Below are 16,502 nucleotides of genomic sequence, written 5' to 3'. Positions count from 1 at the left end.
TATGAATAAAATATGTATCAATGCAACTTTCATGAAGTAAACTTTCACTAATAGCCTTCCTTCCCCCGGAAAAATTAGTCCATGACCGTGAACGGCAACAGAAGTTACATTATTACGCCATTAGATGGCGGCAAAGACCGTCTTGAGCGTGTGAACTCAGAACAAGACACAACTGACAAATGCTTTGACTAGCGCTGTCAGTCACGGGAAAACCCCATAACTGTTAAAAGGACAAGATGATACATAGGACAGATTTTTTTTATGAATATAGGACTGACCTGAAGGAAAATGCTAAATCTGAACGCAGGTAATAAACTCGCTCAATTGATCTCTTTCTCACTGTATTATATAGAACTAGAAGAGTATTGTAAGCTTCAATGAACAATATCTACTGAGAACATACAGTTTATGTTGCTAAGGATGTTGTGTAGTGATACACAGAACGGTTGGGTGAAGCGGTCATAGCCACATTTTATTGTGAATAAAACCAGAATCAGAATCAAGGACAGGAACTAATCGTTTTATATGTAAAATTAAAACATGTACAAGTATATAGGCTCCAGCATCCATGCGACCCTACATATGAAACAAGTAGTTTGAAGAACGGATAAATGGATGTACAAGTGACTCTGTACATCAATAATGAATATATGAATAGCTTTGCAGTGTATCACAAATACAATGTAAGCATTAAATACATTAATAATATGTTACATATCTTTCTAACCCCCAAGGCCTTAAAAATGTTAAAGACCACTTGGTGCTCTGCTTACAAGATTCTTTACCTGTACATACTTCTCCTTTATTGATTTCTGAGAACCGTGGTAAATATACACCGCCCCTCTGTGGTCGTTCTCCAAAGGTGATCCGATCACTATGTCATTGAAGCCATCCAGGTTGAGGTCAGGAACAGCAGCGATTGCAGTGCCGAAGCGTGCGCCGCAGGGCTCGTTCTTACTGATGCTTTTACAGTTGCTCCGAGAGTTAGCCGTACAACAGGTCTGATTGACCGGCTTCAGCGTCATCTCATGTTCAAACAGCCCATCCTGAGGGAAACAGTCAGACACACAGAGTAAATGCCTGAGATACTGCAGCTCTCAGTGTGGCCTACAACCTCATGGTTGAAGATATGGGTAAAAATTGTAGGTTTGAATCCTGCCAGTCATTGTGTTTTTGACATCTGAACAAGAAATTTTACCCCAGGTTGCTCCTTGGAATTGGGCGATAACGTATGAAGCTCTTAAAATGAACAAAAGCCCTGAAACTTTTTAGACTTTTTGGAGAAAAGATGAAACCGTTTTAAAGATGGCTAAACAGGAAAGAAATCATAAATATAAATATAAATATAATAAACACTGCATTATATGAATTTAACAAAAACACAATCTTTTTAGAAATATAGTTATTATATTAATAAATTTATACCATTTATTATATTAATAAAGTTTACATGAACAAATATTGCATCATATATTAGACAAAATGCAATATTTATTTTAATATAGTTTATGTAAACAATAAATTCTGCGTTTTATGAATTAAACAAATACAATATTTATTTATTTATTAATAAAGCTCATATTAATACAACAACTAATGATGAACAAAAACCCTGAGACCTTTTTCGAGAAAATATAAAATTGTTTTAAAGATGGTTAAAAAGATTAAGTCAAACGGTAAGGAAAAGAAAAACCACAATTCAAAATGCAAATAAACAAGAAAAAATACCTTTTTGGTTGTTGGTTAGACCTTTTTTATTGTTGGCATGTATTCTTGAATGGCAAATGTAAGAATGTACGTAAAAGGTTTTTAAAAGGTTTCAAGTGTTGCATTTATGTCTAAAGTTGAAAAGTTAAGTGATTTGATTTGAAAATTTTGGAGAAAAAAACAAACAAAACAAATTTGGGCTCAATACGGTGCTGCCTTGTAAACACTAAAATGCTTCACAAAGAAACACTGACCAACAGGCAAAACCTCAAAACCGATAGAAAATGCTCAATTTAAGCCATTATTTGGAAGCTCTTGACAGCAGATGCTCCACAGAGGCTGGTATTTTGCTGGAGATATTACAGTTTCATTAGATTTCCATTCCCATGATGCCAAGCTCTCATTCCAACCCTTCCCCTGCTCTGGGAACACTTATCTCAGGCTGAACACCAACACAACACACACTCCCTGAAGACAGATCCAGATTTACTGCTCACACATGCTCTCGGGTTGGAATGAAGGTACTACACTCCCCTACACATGTTTTCAGTATGTGGAATGAGGCATATCACACACAGATTAAAGACACATACACACCTTATTGAGTTTGTAGACGTAGACTTGACCTTGTTCGTCTCTCTCTGGACCCATATACATGGGAGCGCCAACCAGAAGGATGTCAGTGTAACTGTCACGGTCGATGTCATGCGTCTGGAGGACGCTGCCGAAATAGGAGCCAATCTAAGAAAAACATGAAAGAAAAAAATACCATTGAAATTGAAACTATTTGGGGGTGAAATGTGATGTCAACTTTATTTTTTCTTTTGATTTTGGGGCAAATTGTGCTCTAGCAGCACTCTCATGGATCTGCTCTCTTAATCCAGAGGCAACTGGAGGATTTCTTTGCGGCCTCTGTGCTGTTATTGATGGCCCTCCTCTTCCTTTCACCTGTGATGCCGTGTGCAGTATAAGCCCTAAAGAGGGACTGTCCTGCAAAGCCTCTGTACCCTACCTCCACAAGTAAGGATCTTGCCTGCCATCCTTGAGTGTGACAGTCACTGACCAGGCTCTCATATTTCTCCGCTCACTGGCCTCCTCCATGTGGCACTGTAAGTTCCAGCATGACAAAATTCTTCATTGCCACTAACACCAGAATGATGTCAGGTTGAAAGGTGGTCTTGACAACATGCTGATATACTCCAATATCCCCTTGGCTGGTGTGTTGGCCAGGCCCCAGAAGTGCAGGTTGGATGGACTGGGAAGAACATCATAGACCGCTTGAACCAGGAACCTGATGCGGTGTGGCTCCGACCGCCACAGGTCTGTCCATGATATCTTTCTCTCCACACCTTGCTCCCATCTAGTCCAGGCACCTTGCTGTCTCATTCCCATTGTTCTGCTGGACCTCTACTCCTCAGCAACTGTTCTCAAATTATTCCGGACTAGTTGCCCCGATTTTTCCCTGAGCCTTGTCATAAAGGGGGGTTGCAACGGTTATTAACCCAGCCCTTCCTTTGACCACTGCTCCCATGGCTCCATGGCGTAGTTGTGACTTTGATTACTCCATTGCCACCTCTGCTCTCTACTTCCTGTCGGTATTAACTGCTACCTCTTCCCTAGAGACTTTTAAGTCACTTGACTCTTGGAGCTGCAACACCTCCCTTGCAAGCAAGACCTCCTCAAAGGATTTAATGGGGAGCCTTTGCTTGCAGGTATTTCTGTAGAGAGCAATGCTACTCAAGCTCCTTGGCAGACCTAGCCATCTCCTAATGTAGCGACTAATTCTCCTCTCCAGATCTGAAATGGTGGAGATCAGGAACTCATAGAGAGGCAATGGCAGCAGGATCCTTGGTAGATGCTGTTAAATCCACACTTTGAATTTTCCAGGAAGGCCTGACTTATCACCTTCTTTCAGCCACCCCTCCAGCTCCTCACAGGTGTTCTTAATGGATGCTGTATCCTTATGGCTACTGTCAAAGATCTTCCTCAGACTCCTCACAGGCTTCTCTGTGAGTTTAGAGATTGATAATGCTGAGATATGAGATATATTCACTAACTTTCTTCAACACCATGGTTTGTGATTTTTCTTGAATGACATTCTGCATCCAGGCACTGACTCAGTGGTCACTGTTAAGTCATCCACGTAAGTGCGAATTGGTGGTTGGCAGATCCCAGACTAAGACTTGGGGCCTTTGCACTTTGGTTCTGCAGATTTCACTAGCATGTCCTTCACCAGAGCAAACAGTATCACTGAGATGGTACAGCTCATGATGATTCCCACCTCCAGTCGGTGCCACTCTGATGTTGTGGATCCTGAAGAGATTCAGGCTGAAGTCACTGTAGTAATTCAGGATGAGGTCTCTTACTGAGGCTGGAACATGGTGCCTTTCCAGTGTTTCCCGCACCAGCTTGTGGGGAATCAAGCTATAAGTGATAGCCTGGTCTAACCACGATGCCATTAGATCCCGTTCCCCTTAGCTTCTTTGAATAGCTGTGTGACCAAGCCTGTATGTTCTAAGTTGCTTGCTACCCCCAAAATGCCACCCTTCTGCAATGAAGTGTCAATATATCCATTCCTGAGGAAGAAGTCAGCCAGTCGCTTAGCTAAAATGCTGAAGAAAATCTTCCCTTCAACACTTAGCAACATGATGATTAAAAACAGGCGGATGTTTTTTGAGTCCTCCTCTTTAGGAATCTACACTCCTTCAGCAAACCGCAACTGCTTTGCTGTTTTACCTCTCCTCCAGATGACTTGAGGATCTTCCAGAGCCAGTGTAATAGGGTGATATGTGAGCCGAACATGTTTTAAAATTCATTTTACATAAATTTATTTATAACATTTAATTTCTTCATATAATTTTATTATTTTCTTTTGATTTTGGTGTGAAATGTCATCTGTTTTTAGTGAGTACCACCCAAAATTGCTTGATGTTGCGATTATGAATATACCTGCTCTCCTTTCAACGTCTGTGATATGGTGACATTTTCTCCATCGAAGCGGTACACCATGACACGTCCGCTGTGGTTAAACCGTGGTGCTCCTGTGATGTACAGCACTCCATTGGGTGTGTATGCTGACTGTACATCATAACCTGCAAGGAAAACCACACTGCAACCTTTACTACCACACAACTAACCCAACCTCAAAAAAGCATTAACAGTCTGCACGTTTAATATGAAACAGCTGGGGCTGAAATCATAAACTGTTTCATTACCGAGGACACAGACATCGTTGGGAGTAATGTTAGAATAAACCAACTTGACTGATTGTAAATCTTTTTTTCCTCAAACCAGCATTTGCGAAATGGTGCTTCCGCGCAGCTCGTTCTCCAAACACGTTTATCAGGCAGAGTCATTTCAAGTCACTCCCATTGTTTCATTCTGAAGCAACATCCTTAAAAGGGGATGAGCAGAGAGTGTGAGCATTTGCACTTACTGTGTGAATGTTTATGGGATGGCAGAAGATTGTGACAATATGTTTAGACTACTACCACAATACTGTCCTCTATAATAAGCCTCCCTGTCTCTCTAACGCGAATATCATGAAGGATATAAAATTCCTGATTTGTATATACAGCATTTTTATTGTTTGGTACCGAAGAAGTATAATCATTCATGGCCTTGGCTTAACACATTTCTAGTCTTCTAGGCCTTATCTAACAATGCTGTTGGTGACAAAGCCAAGTCTAAGCTGTTGTTTCCAGGGATGGGGCACAAGCTCCAACACACTGATCTGTGGTGCTCATGCAGGTGACATTAGTTCAAAATGTGATGATTGCATAGGCGGAAATCAAGATGGGGTCGGAGGGGTCAGGACCTACCCCATCTGAGGGTTTTCCCCCCTAAAAATATCATTAAAAAAACACACTTAAATAACTCTGTAAGTAGTAAAGCAATACAAATGCAAACGGGGCAAAAAAAAAAAGCGTTTTAAGTTTAGAAACATTTTGAGTCCCTCTCTAGCTTGCTGCGATAGTCAATGTTACCAATGTTATACATAGTGTTCAGCTGCACACTGCCCCTCATCGCCGTTTTAGAAATAAAATTAATTTAGTGGTTATAGAACAGACACTACAATTAAAAACTCAACGCATTGCTTAATTCAGCATGAGCCGAACGAGTCACAGCACAGATCAGCATAGTGATTGCCGTGCCTCCAAGCCTTATAAGTCTTATTTGTTCTGTTAATAAAAGTTGTATGTATTAATATAAGAGAGTTTGTCATTGTACTGTTTTGTTGTTGTGTTTTTCATTGAGAATAATAATGAACCCACCATTCAAGCAATTGCCGGCCCTAAATAGCCACTAATTCGAAAGTGAATGTAAACTGTGCACAGCCGCATGGGCATTCATAAGAGTTTTAAATAACAATGAACCCACATTCAAGCAATTGCCGGCCCTAACAGCCGCTAATTCGAAAGCGAAAATAAAACATTAGCGAATTAAAAGTCCCGGTCTACATGCAGCACTAATAATAGTAGTAAGGCTTTCCTCTTTGTACACATATCCTTACAAGTACAATTTTGGCTGTGTTATTTGTGTCCCCTTCAAATATTTATTTTGACAGATTAAATTTACGCCCATGCATGGACAATTGTGACATTTGCTGCTACCGTTCTCTCTCCCTGCATCATTTTCTGTCCACTCTCTACTCTCTTACTATCAATAAAAGTGGCAAAAGAGCCAAAAGAATAGGTTAAATGTTGATTTCTTACCTATGTATCCTGCCATGCCTTCGTATCTCTGCACCTCAAGGTTGTGGAAGCTGTTTTTTTTTGGAATGACAAACTCATTCCCAGCCTGCATCAATACAGTCCCATTCCAGTCGTAAGCACCCACGGCTCCCAGCATGATACCTGCCTGTCAGAAAGAGTCATAATATTAAAGGAATATGACAAGTTCACTATGTGAGACAAGCAACCACATTTGAGCTTCAGCTTACCATATTTTAACAGCTCTACGTATGTGTGTTGATCAATGTTTATATACGAATAAAAACCTAAGCTAAATCAGTTCATCATTTAAGTGTTCAAGTGATCATGTCTCAACAAAAAACATGGATTAAACCACTCCATTCATGTGGATTATTTTTTACAGTGTCTCAATGAACTGTTTGCCGCATCAAAGTTTTGTTAATAGATTTTCAATGGAGGGACAGAAATCTCTCAGCTTTTATTAAAAATATCTTTATTTGTGATTTGACGATGTTGAAAGTCTTATGGGTTTGGAACGATATGAGGTGAGTAAATGACAGAACATCCCTTTAAGCCAAATTTCTTCCTTTTCTTTAAAAAAAGAAAGAAAAATCTGGTTATAATGAGAACGGTAGAGGTTATTCATGTGAGTGCTTTTATAAAATGATCAGCTTCACATTTCTGCTTTTAAATCCTTAAACATTTTGCCCCATTCATATTGTAAGTGCCTCACCCCAAACTTTAATTTTTGCATTGGGAATAATCTTTATCATTCAGTAGGCCTTAGTATGCAACACTGTTCAAATTGCCATTTTTACTGTATGTGATAATTTACATAAAACGTTCATTCAAACAATTTACACAAAATTTGTTCTGTTCGCATTTTATGACTGAGGTGCAATGTGTTTAGAGATTCCCCAGGGATACATTAGAAAATTTGTTACTAAAATAACACTGTGTTGTCTCTGTAAAATTGAGAAAGGATGTGACACACTGATAGACTCAGAGAGCTCTTCCTTCTCTGATTCATAGCTAAACACTGAGTCGTGTACGTGTTTCCTCTGTCATTACGCACGAGACACCAGCAGCAGGATGTCAGAATGAGGTAAATCAGAGAACAGAATCTGATGTGATCTGATCTATATCACTATATTCAAGAGAGCAGACCGACTCAACACTTACTTTAGACATGTGAGCGCTGAATCCCGACTGAGACATTTCCATCTCAAAGGAGGAGGTGTGGTTCCCAGATGTGGCTGTTAGATATAAAGGCCATTTTACATTTTTGACACAGATTTTATGAAGAATGTTGTGGTAACTACAACATTTAACATTTAAAAAAAATAATATTCACAATACGAAAATATAACTAGATTTTAATATGTTTTGGGGAAAAAATTAAATTATCCCATAATGTACTCACCCTCAAGCCATCCTAGGTGTGTATGACTTTCTTCTTTCAGCCAAACATAATCAGAGTTATATTCAAAAATATCCTGGCTCTTCCAAACTTCATAAGTGTGGTGTCACGTTTTGAGTTTTTTTTTTATTTTTTATCTGTTTTACTGTTCTGTTCATGCCTGAGTTTCTTGGTTAGTTTTATAGTTTGTTAATTCAGTTCTCCTCTGTTCCCTGTTTGTTTCCTTGGTTACTAATTGATTAAGTGTTCTGTTCAGATGTGTCTAGCTAGTTTCTCCCTTTGTTTGCTTTGTGTATTTAAGCCCTTTGTTTCAGTCAGTTCCCTGCTCTGCATTGTTGTTATGTGGTTGTACATTCTCCTAGATTTTCTCCTGTTTGGTGTGTTGAGTATTAAATTAAAAGTCTGCTTGAGGTATATCCTTCGTTGTGCGCTTCATTACAGCCAACTACCCATGACAGAAAGCAGGACCCAAACAAAGACTCAACAATAAAGAGGGCTGAGGATCTTCTCATGAATACCATCTGTCAAAATGGTTGTCCTCTGGAGCGTTATGTGGAGGAGTTTTTGGAGTATTCCCGTCTGGTGAGTTGGAGCGATACTATGCTCAATGCCTGCTTTTGGATGGGACTGGATGATGAGTTATTTCAGTTCCTGTATCCTGGTTGTATTTATTTACCCGGCCTTAGGTGATTTAATTAATTACGTCCTCTGGCTAAATGGTTCCAAGTTTGTGGTTGATGAAGTCAAAGAGGACAATATAAACCTTCATCCAGTCCCATTCCGGAATCATTTGTGCACTCCAGCTCACCCAGAGCCTTCGACCAAACCCTCCACATCCCTTAACATCAGGGTGGCTCTGAAGAAATGTTCCCCTCTCTGGTCCCCACATCCAGAGTCTGCTCCAATTTATAAGTCCAGTCCAGAGTTTGCCCTAGCCTCAGCACTCAGCCCCAGATTTGCTTTAACCCCAGCCCAAAGGAGAAGGCCCCTGAGTCCACTCCAGTGTCAGTTCCAGCCCGAGTCTGCTCCAGTGTCAGCTCCAGGGAGGGCTATCCGGCCATGGAGGCCATCCCAGAGCCGCCCACTCTTCCTGCACTGCTGGCACCTCTCTGGCTCCCTGAACTACCAGCACCTCCAAGGCTCCCTGAGCTGCCAGCACCTCCCTGGCTCCCTGAACTACCAGCACCTCCCTGGCTCCCTGAGCTACCAGCACCTCCCAGGCTCCCTGAGCTACCACCATCTCCCAGGCTCCCTGAGCTACCACCATCTCCCAGGCTCCCTGAACTACCAGCACCTCTCAGGCTTCCTGAGCTACCACCATTTCCCAGGCTCCCTGAACTACCAGCACCTCCCAGGCTCCCTGAGCTGCCAGCACCTCCCTGGCTCCCTGAACTACCAGCACCTCCCTGGCTCCCTGAGCTACCAGCACCTCCCAGGCTCCCTGAGCTACCACCATCTCCCAGGCTCCCTGAGCTACCACCATCTCCCAGGCTCCCTGAACTACCAGCACCTCTCAGGCTTCCTGAGCTACCACCATTTCCCAGGCTCCCTGAACTACCAGCACCTCCCAGGCTCCCTGAGCTACCGGCACCTCCCAGGCTTCCTGTTGTAGGAACCGTGGACGAACCAGAAAAATTAATCATTCAGATGATTCTTTTAAAACATAATTCTAATTCAGAATCGGAATTCCGGCTCCAGCCATCTACAGGAAAATCCTTGCTTAATTACTTTTATAACCCCATCCTTCCTGGCAGAAGTGACGAACTAAGCCATTTGTGACACCAAATGGTCACATAGAAGATAAAGAGTCTTTGATCACCAGATCAAAAGAGAAAAGCGAAACAATGCAGGCCCTTTTGGTTTCTCTAAGGGACCTAAAACTTTACAGAAAACCCAATGAAGACTGTTCTGCAACTAAAACTGCATCAACATTGTTCCAAACTATTTTAAATGGACTTATCAAACATCTTTTAACTACATACATTTTACATCGTGTCCACAAACACTACCTGTAAACAGTTTTGCTTTAGAACACTCACAATTCATGTAAATGTGATAACTCTTGAATGACTGACTGAAAGTATGCCTTATTTGGACTTGATTTAATTCTTTTCCTCTTTCCTAAATCCTGGCTTGAATGAAATCTTTTAAAAATGTATCATATTCCATTTAATAGAAATTGAGGTTGAGATGGTACTCTCTGCTAAAGCAGAGATGGGAAGTAACACCTATTCATGATTGGGGGCAGAGAAAAGCCATTTTGAAACAGGACGATATCTGATTGGCCAAAACTCCTCTGAGGTGTGACAAACAACTAAGTTTAAATAGTTATATCGCAAGAGAGTGAACTGGTCAAGTCATAGACAAGACAAGAGTAGACAAGACAAACAGAAGAAAGAACCGGTCAGCCATAACCAGAGTAAGCAGAACAACGCGTAACCATGGAGTAACAAGAAGAACAGACAAGCAGCTCATTCAGTCCATCAAACTTTCACTCACTTTTCTTTTCTTTTACTTAATTTATTTTCCGCTGAAAGTCTCATGTTCTAAGTTTCGCCGCAAAGTTCAACCAATGACTTTTTCCGCTTCAACTTTAACTCCAGCGACAAAGAGACTTCCTTTCATTGTTCCAGCAAGCTCAAACGTGATTGGGTTCTACCAAACACAACACGGATCTTTAAGATCCTGTGACAAATCATTGACTTGGAAAACCCCTCTCTCCACGCCGACGAGGGAAATTCACATTTAAAGACGACTAAAGCAAGTACCCCAGATTAAAACTGAACTGGTACATTTAAATGAATGATTCATGGTTCGTTCAGGTCCTTGAAGTGCATTGCTAGCAATTATGTTCATCATATCACACTCTCTCTCTTAAAACTCTTTCTCTCTCATTTCCTTTCTTACTGCAACGCGTATGAATGAATGTATGTATGTGTGTGTGTTTGTGTTAGATTAGTTTGTGTTAGAATAAATAAAGTCTCTTGTAGATTTTTAAAAGAAAGTGTCTTGTAGTATGTGCTTCTAAAATGTAATGTCTTAAACTGTCGATCTTAAAGTTACCGTGCTCTAATAAGTGTTTTCACGATTGTTGGATATTCATATCCGCTACAAGAGCTTATTACGGCTTGAGCAAATGAACACTGGATGACTCAGTTGCTCAGTTGTAAAGTAAACAACTCATAATTCCCTATAAATTATTTCATTTGAGCTAATTTTACTTCCTAGGGTGTGTTCCTTACACTGCATTGCTGGTAACACCCAGGAGGCTTCCTGTCCTGCCTAATCCACCTTGGCCACCCCCTTCTCCAGCCCCACATCAGCCTCCTGGGCGCTGTATAAACTGTAATCACTGGCTTCCGGTAACAACTGTACACAAGTCGAGTTCCGACCCATGACCTCTGACTAGACGCATGATGTATTGACGAATGTGGAATCACAGAGGATAGAGCAAAACAAAACACTGGTCACGATTTAGAAGTCTAAAATGAGAATTTTTAAAGAGAACTATCAGAGGAGCTTGAGTTTGTTGCCCAGCCCTATTTGTTTGAACCGTGAGAGGCGTCTACTCTCACCTAAGCTTACGTTACGCCTACATCCTCACCGGAACTTGACTCTCTCGTGAACATGCGGATGGCCATTACCGGAAGCTAGTGATTACAGTTTATAAAGTAATATTTATAGATATTAACCCCCTGGAGCTGTATGGATTACTTTGTAATGATGGATTTTTTGGGCTTCAAAAAAAATGGTACCATTCACTCCCATTATAAAGCTTGGAAGATCCAGGATAATTTATATTAACTCCGACTGTGTTTGGCTGAAAGAAGAAAGTCATATACACCTTGGATAGCTTGAGGGTGAGTAAATTATTGGATAATTTTTATTTTTGGGTGAACTATCCCTTTAAGACGGTGTCTTAAGAACTTGTCTGAACAACTAGTTAGCTAGTTAGTTAGCAGTTAGTTAGGGCTAATCATTTTTACTTTTCAGATTCAAAATAGACCAGTCTACCTTTTTATGTAACTGACTTTAAAAAGATTAAGAAGAAAAAATTACATAACTAACTTTTAAGACTAGTCTCAGCAGTTTATGCAACAAGCAACTGTTAAATATGACTCGGGTCTTTCCTTTAATGTCGGTCTAGAGGATTTTTTTTTTTTTTGCCTGATTCATCGTCTGCCATGTGAAAATCGTATGTCCAGTCATATATTCCAGTACTTAAGGTTAGGGATCTAAACATTTTTATTGTGATGCATTAGGTACATTACCCTCTAAGGCAAAGATCTTGCTTCCTAAGGCATCAACGATGGTCACTAAAGCAAGTTCATCCGACACATTGAAGAAATGATCGCTTTTGCGGTCGCTGGCAATGGATTCAATTTCATCAACAAACTTCTTCACCTCTTCACTGGTTTTATTCTGCCGATTATAGTCGCCAAGGACCTATGAAAGACAAATTACATGTGTCACATTAAAAAGAAACAATCTGGTTCTAATTTCTCTACTGAAACCACTGAATTCATGCAGCACATTATTTATTATTTGTTTTTTTTTTATTACTTACAGCAATGGCAAACCTCTCAATACCATCTTTTTCACACTGATCAATGACACGTTTCAAATCGTAGCGGTCATGTGACTCCCCATCTGTGACAATCACCATGACTTTTTTGACTCCTGGTCTTGCTCCTCGCTCCACTGTAAAGGCCTCTTTCCTTTAGAAAACAAACAACATCAGGTCAAGATTCTGCACAATGTTTATGACTTCCTTTGTTTGAATAGACACTTTTAAAATGATTATTATTATTAGATGATTTTTCTGAAATACAACAGGGTCCAAAAGTCTGAGACTAACTAGTGAAAATGTGTTTAATTAGTATGATTTAATACAACTGTTTTCATTACAAATTACATTATTAGTGTAATTACCTATATTTTAAAAATGAACATTAATTTCAGAATTTCTATTTCTTAGTTCTCTAGTTTGATGGTCGTGTTATTCAGGACACTTCTGTCTTACATTTTTAGTTTACTTCCAACTTTGAATGTATATTTTAAATCATATTTTCATTGTAGCCTCAGACTGAACGGTAAGCACAGCACCTTGCTATATCAATGCCGAGAGCTGTCATGGTTTTGTGGCCAGTCTTTTGAGGTATCTTGCCGGCTTCCCGAACAAGTTCTTCTGTGTTACTGAACTGGCTGAGATTGAAGACATGACCGACATCATCACCATACGACACAATGCCCACCTGGAAAATTAAAAGCCCAAACAAAAAACACACACTTTAAGTTCAGGTGGCGCTACCAAACATGGACAGTTTGGGTGGCCCCTAGACACACGGTCGTCTCTCTCTGCTAAATGTCTGTGTCTGTGCTGACTCAAATGTGATGTCAGTCTCTCAAAAAAACTCTACAAACATTTATTTTGCCATGGAATATGTGGTCTTCCCCCAGCTCAAAGTTCTGGAGCCGTATTTTCCAGCGCTGTGCTCAAGAAAGCCTTTATTTCCCTAGAATTAAACCACCCAGTAGCTTCTCCATGGAAAGTCTTTATGTAATACTCCTTGTTGTAATGATGTTAATATAAGCTGATGATGCTCCACCTATGTGCGACTAGATGAACACAACTTTGATTAAATAAACTGCTTTAGTTTTCATCAAGTACACACTTTAGAAAACAAATCCAAACATTTAAAATCCTATGGTAGGGTTCACCCAAGAATGAAAATCTGCCATTATGTACTCACCCTGATTTTGTTACATGTTGTTATTGTTAACTAAAACTAAACTATTAAAAATTGTTTTTGATCATTGAAATAAAACTGAAATAGAATATAAATATTAGATGAAAAACTTAAAAAAACCTAAATGAAAATGAGAAATGTTGCTTTGGCAACTAACTGGAATCAAATAAGTTTAATTGGAAGATAACAAAATTAATTACTAAAAGCTAAATAGAAATATAAAAAAACTAATAAAAAAATGACAAAAGCACAAAATTTCTAAAACTTATGAAAGTTGAAAATGTAAAATGTATATATATATATAAACTACTATAATAGTATATAAATAATACTTGAATAACACTACTCTAAACCTGTATGCATTTATTTATCCCCGTGGAACAAAAAGAAGATATTTCGAAAAATGTCTCAGTGATTTATTTTATGGACCCCATTGACACTCATTATATGAACAAAAACAAAATTATTTTCTTTTGTGTTCCAAAGAAGGAAAGCCAGTCATAAAGGTTTGAAATTATAGATCATGATCAGACCTCACTAAGCGAATGCTGAACGCAGTTGGACATAGTGGTGTATTAGAGGTAAAAAATTATATAAATACTGTTCGGTTTCTTGCACAAACCGATCGTTTCGTGTCTTAGGACATCAATGTGTCGTCACGAACCGCAGGGTTTAATTTAGATTTGTCTATGCATTTTTTTTGACTCTTATAAATTGTGTTACCATTCACTTGCATTATAAGACTGACAGACAGCAATGGTTGGAGTTAAAAATCATAATTTGTGTTCTACTGAAGAAACAAAGTCACCTACATCTTGAATGCCCTGGGGGTAAGCAGATAAACATCTAATTTTTATTTTGGTGTTTCAACAAGGCTGTTCAACAAAGTAATATTATCCAAAAAAATCTCACCCGGGCTGGTCCGATTTCAATATTCTGGAGAAATTTTTTCAGAAAGTCAGTGATGGGATCCCAGGGGTAGATGCTGTTGGAACCGTCCAACACTATGACAATGTCCATATCTTGCTTGCACTCTGAAACAAGCAAATAAACTTAATGAGCACCTTCATTACAATTATACTAGCGAGAAAGAGAAATAAACTTCATATTGCTTTCATTTAAATTACAGAAAGCCAACCGAATGCCAACAGCCACTAGTAGGTTTACATAGGAAATACATTACATAGCTCACTGAAACTATGCATACTTACATAAAAAAATGTTATGAAACATATTGAGCAATGAAATTGGATGTGACATTGACCTCATCGTGACATAGGAAAGTGGTGATTAACTACAGCTTATTTTATGTGACCTTTCCTCAGAAACTCAATATAGTTTGTACATCTCTTTATACCATGCAAATAAAGCCTAAGGATAACCAGAGCTGTTTGCCATTCAGAATTAGATTGGGAATTCAAATTTGAATTTAATGAAGCATAATTCAAATGAAATGATGCAACAGTCTTTCGTGTGCTTGGAGATGAGTGAGAAGTTCCTTGTTGCTATGACACTTCATACAGTATGAATGCGTGTGTGTTTATGATGAGTCACTGGCTCCATGTTGCGTTGGTAGATGTCAGCTCTCCTAAACACTGTCCTAACATGGACATGCGGGGCAAGGGGGACCGGCTGTGGTTTACACGGCTGGAATGCGCTAATGTACACTCACAACACGTGTGTCGTACCTCGTACAGATGGAGCAATGGGCTTGAGGACTTTGAAGGAGGAACTGACGTTAGAGCAGATCCCAGTGATGTACTGCTGTTTTCCACACATGTAGCCATACTGAGGACCACAGGCCTGTCCAGAGGGAAGTGAGAGAGAGAGAGAGAGAGAGAGAGAGATTGGACCACTGATCTTGGATCACTATCTTATTTTTTTTTTATATATATATATATTTTCACTTAGCTGTACAGCAAAGTTTTATATATAAATATAATGTATTCAAAAAAAAAGTTTTTAACATTTTCAAATGACTCTTCTTTAGAAACATAAAGTTCATGAAGTCCATGACTATTTCTCAAATAGTTCATAAAGAGATTCACACAGAGTTCTAGTATCTATTTTGTCCAAAAATCCTAAAGGAATGCTCCCGGAATGTTTATCATAATTTGGACCCAATCCTGATAGAATAAAAAAAAATCCTACTGGATGAATTGAAATTCCTACTTTTCTATTGCTTTTTTTCCAGCATGTCAGTTTAGCCAATTGGATAACATTTGATTTGTAGAGGATTCCTGTTTGATCCCATTACATTTGAGTCAAAATTATTCATTTCTTGAGGATTGTTTGACTACTGGAAAAGCAGTGTTTTTGTGAACTGCAATCACAGATTGCTGACAATTTGTTCAGTCACAAAACCAAATGCAGACATATTGCCAGCATGTCATGGCTGTTCTATAATTATAAACATTAACTGGAAAAAAGAGTGTTTCCATAAAGCTTTTTTATTGTAATGATTTAAAAAGTCTGTGATCAGACACTTTTAATTAGCAGTGGCTAAAGTAACACACATCTGCAGATGTTCCCTACCAGAAACCCACTGCCGTCTGGGTTAACCACCAGCGTCGTCCCCATAGTCATGTTTTCCTTGACTTCATTTATGTTTGGAATTGTTGTGTTTTCTGTAAGAAAAATAGACAAATGTGCACTCTCAGTGTAAATCCTATGAAAAGAATATCTACACAAAAATTCCACTGCATTTTCCCATAGGCAGATCGGATGCTTTTGTCCTTTTATTTGCCTTTTAAAAAACAAAAGATATTGCTGGGGTCCTTTATATGGGGAAAAGGCACATTTTGCAGTGTTTTTGTCCTATCGTGCTTAACAAACACATCATGTGAAAACAATGCCACAGAGTCTGTCTTAAAAAGAAAATTAACCTTACTGTCAAGCCATAAAATCAACATTTTCCATATTTTAGATAAA

The 16,502-nt window shown here is 39.2% G+C and overlaps 1 protein-coding gene across 1 annotated transcript in view; it reads right to left on the bottom strand.

Annotated features, from left to right (window-relative positions):
* The window catches only part of itga1 (integrin, alpha 1), a 57,033-nt gene that overhangs the window by 16,676 nt on the left and 23,855 nt on the right, over positions 1-16,502 (bottom strand). Inside the window, exons 4-14 of the mRNA XM_048173731.1 lie at positions 16,107-16,198; positions 15,260-15,374; positions 14,484-14,605; positions 12,928-13,076; positions 12,389-12,539; positions 12,093-12,267; positions 7,584-7,657; positions 6,423-6,567; positions 4,657-4,799; positions 2,305-2,448; positions 786-1,046 (exon numbers count right to left, since the gene is read on the bottom strand). Of these exons, the coding sequence (XP_048029688.1) occupies positions 786-1,046; positions 2,305-2,448; positions 4,657-4,799; positions 6,423-6,567; positions 7,584-7,657; positions 12,093-12,267; positions 12,389-12,539; positions 12,928-13,076; positions 14,484-14,605; positions 15,260-15,374; positions 16,107-16,198 (1,571 nt within the window). The remainder of the gene's footprint in view (positions 1-785; positions 1,047-2,304; positions 2,449-4,656; positions 4,800-6,422; positions 6,568-7,583; positions 7,658-12,092; positions 12,268-12,388; positions 12,540-12,927; positions 13,077-14,483; positions 14,606-15,259; positions 15,375-16,106; positions 16,199-16,502) is intronic.

This window comes from Megalobrama amblycephala, linkage group LG2 (genome assembly GCF_018812025.1).
Source record: "Megalobrama amblycephala isolate DHTTF-2021 linkage group LG2, ASM1881202v1, whole genome shotgun sequence".
Classification (NCBI taxonomy): domain Eukaryota; kingdom Metazoa; phylum Chordata; class Actinopteri; order Cypriniformes; family Xenocyprididae; genus Megalobrama; species Megalobrama amblycephala.
This window is presented reverse-complemented; position numbering and strand designations above follow the sequence as displayed.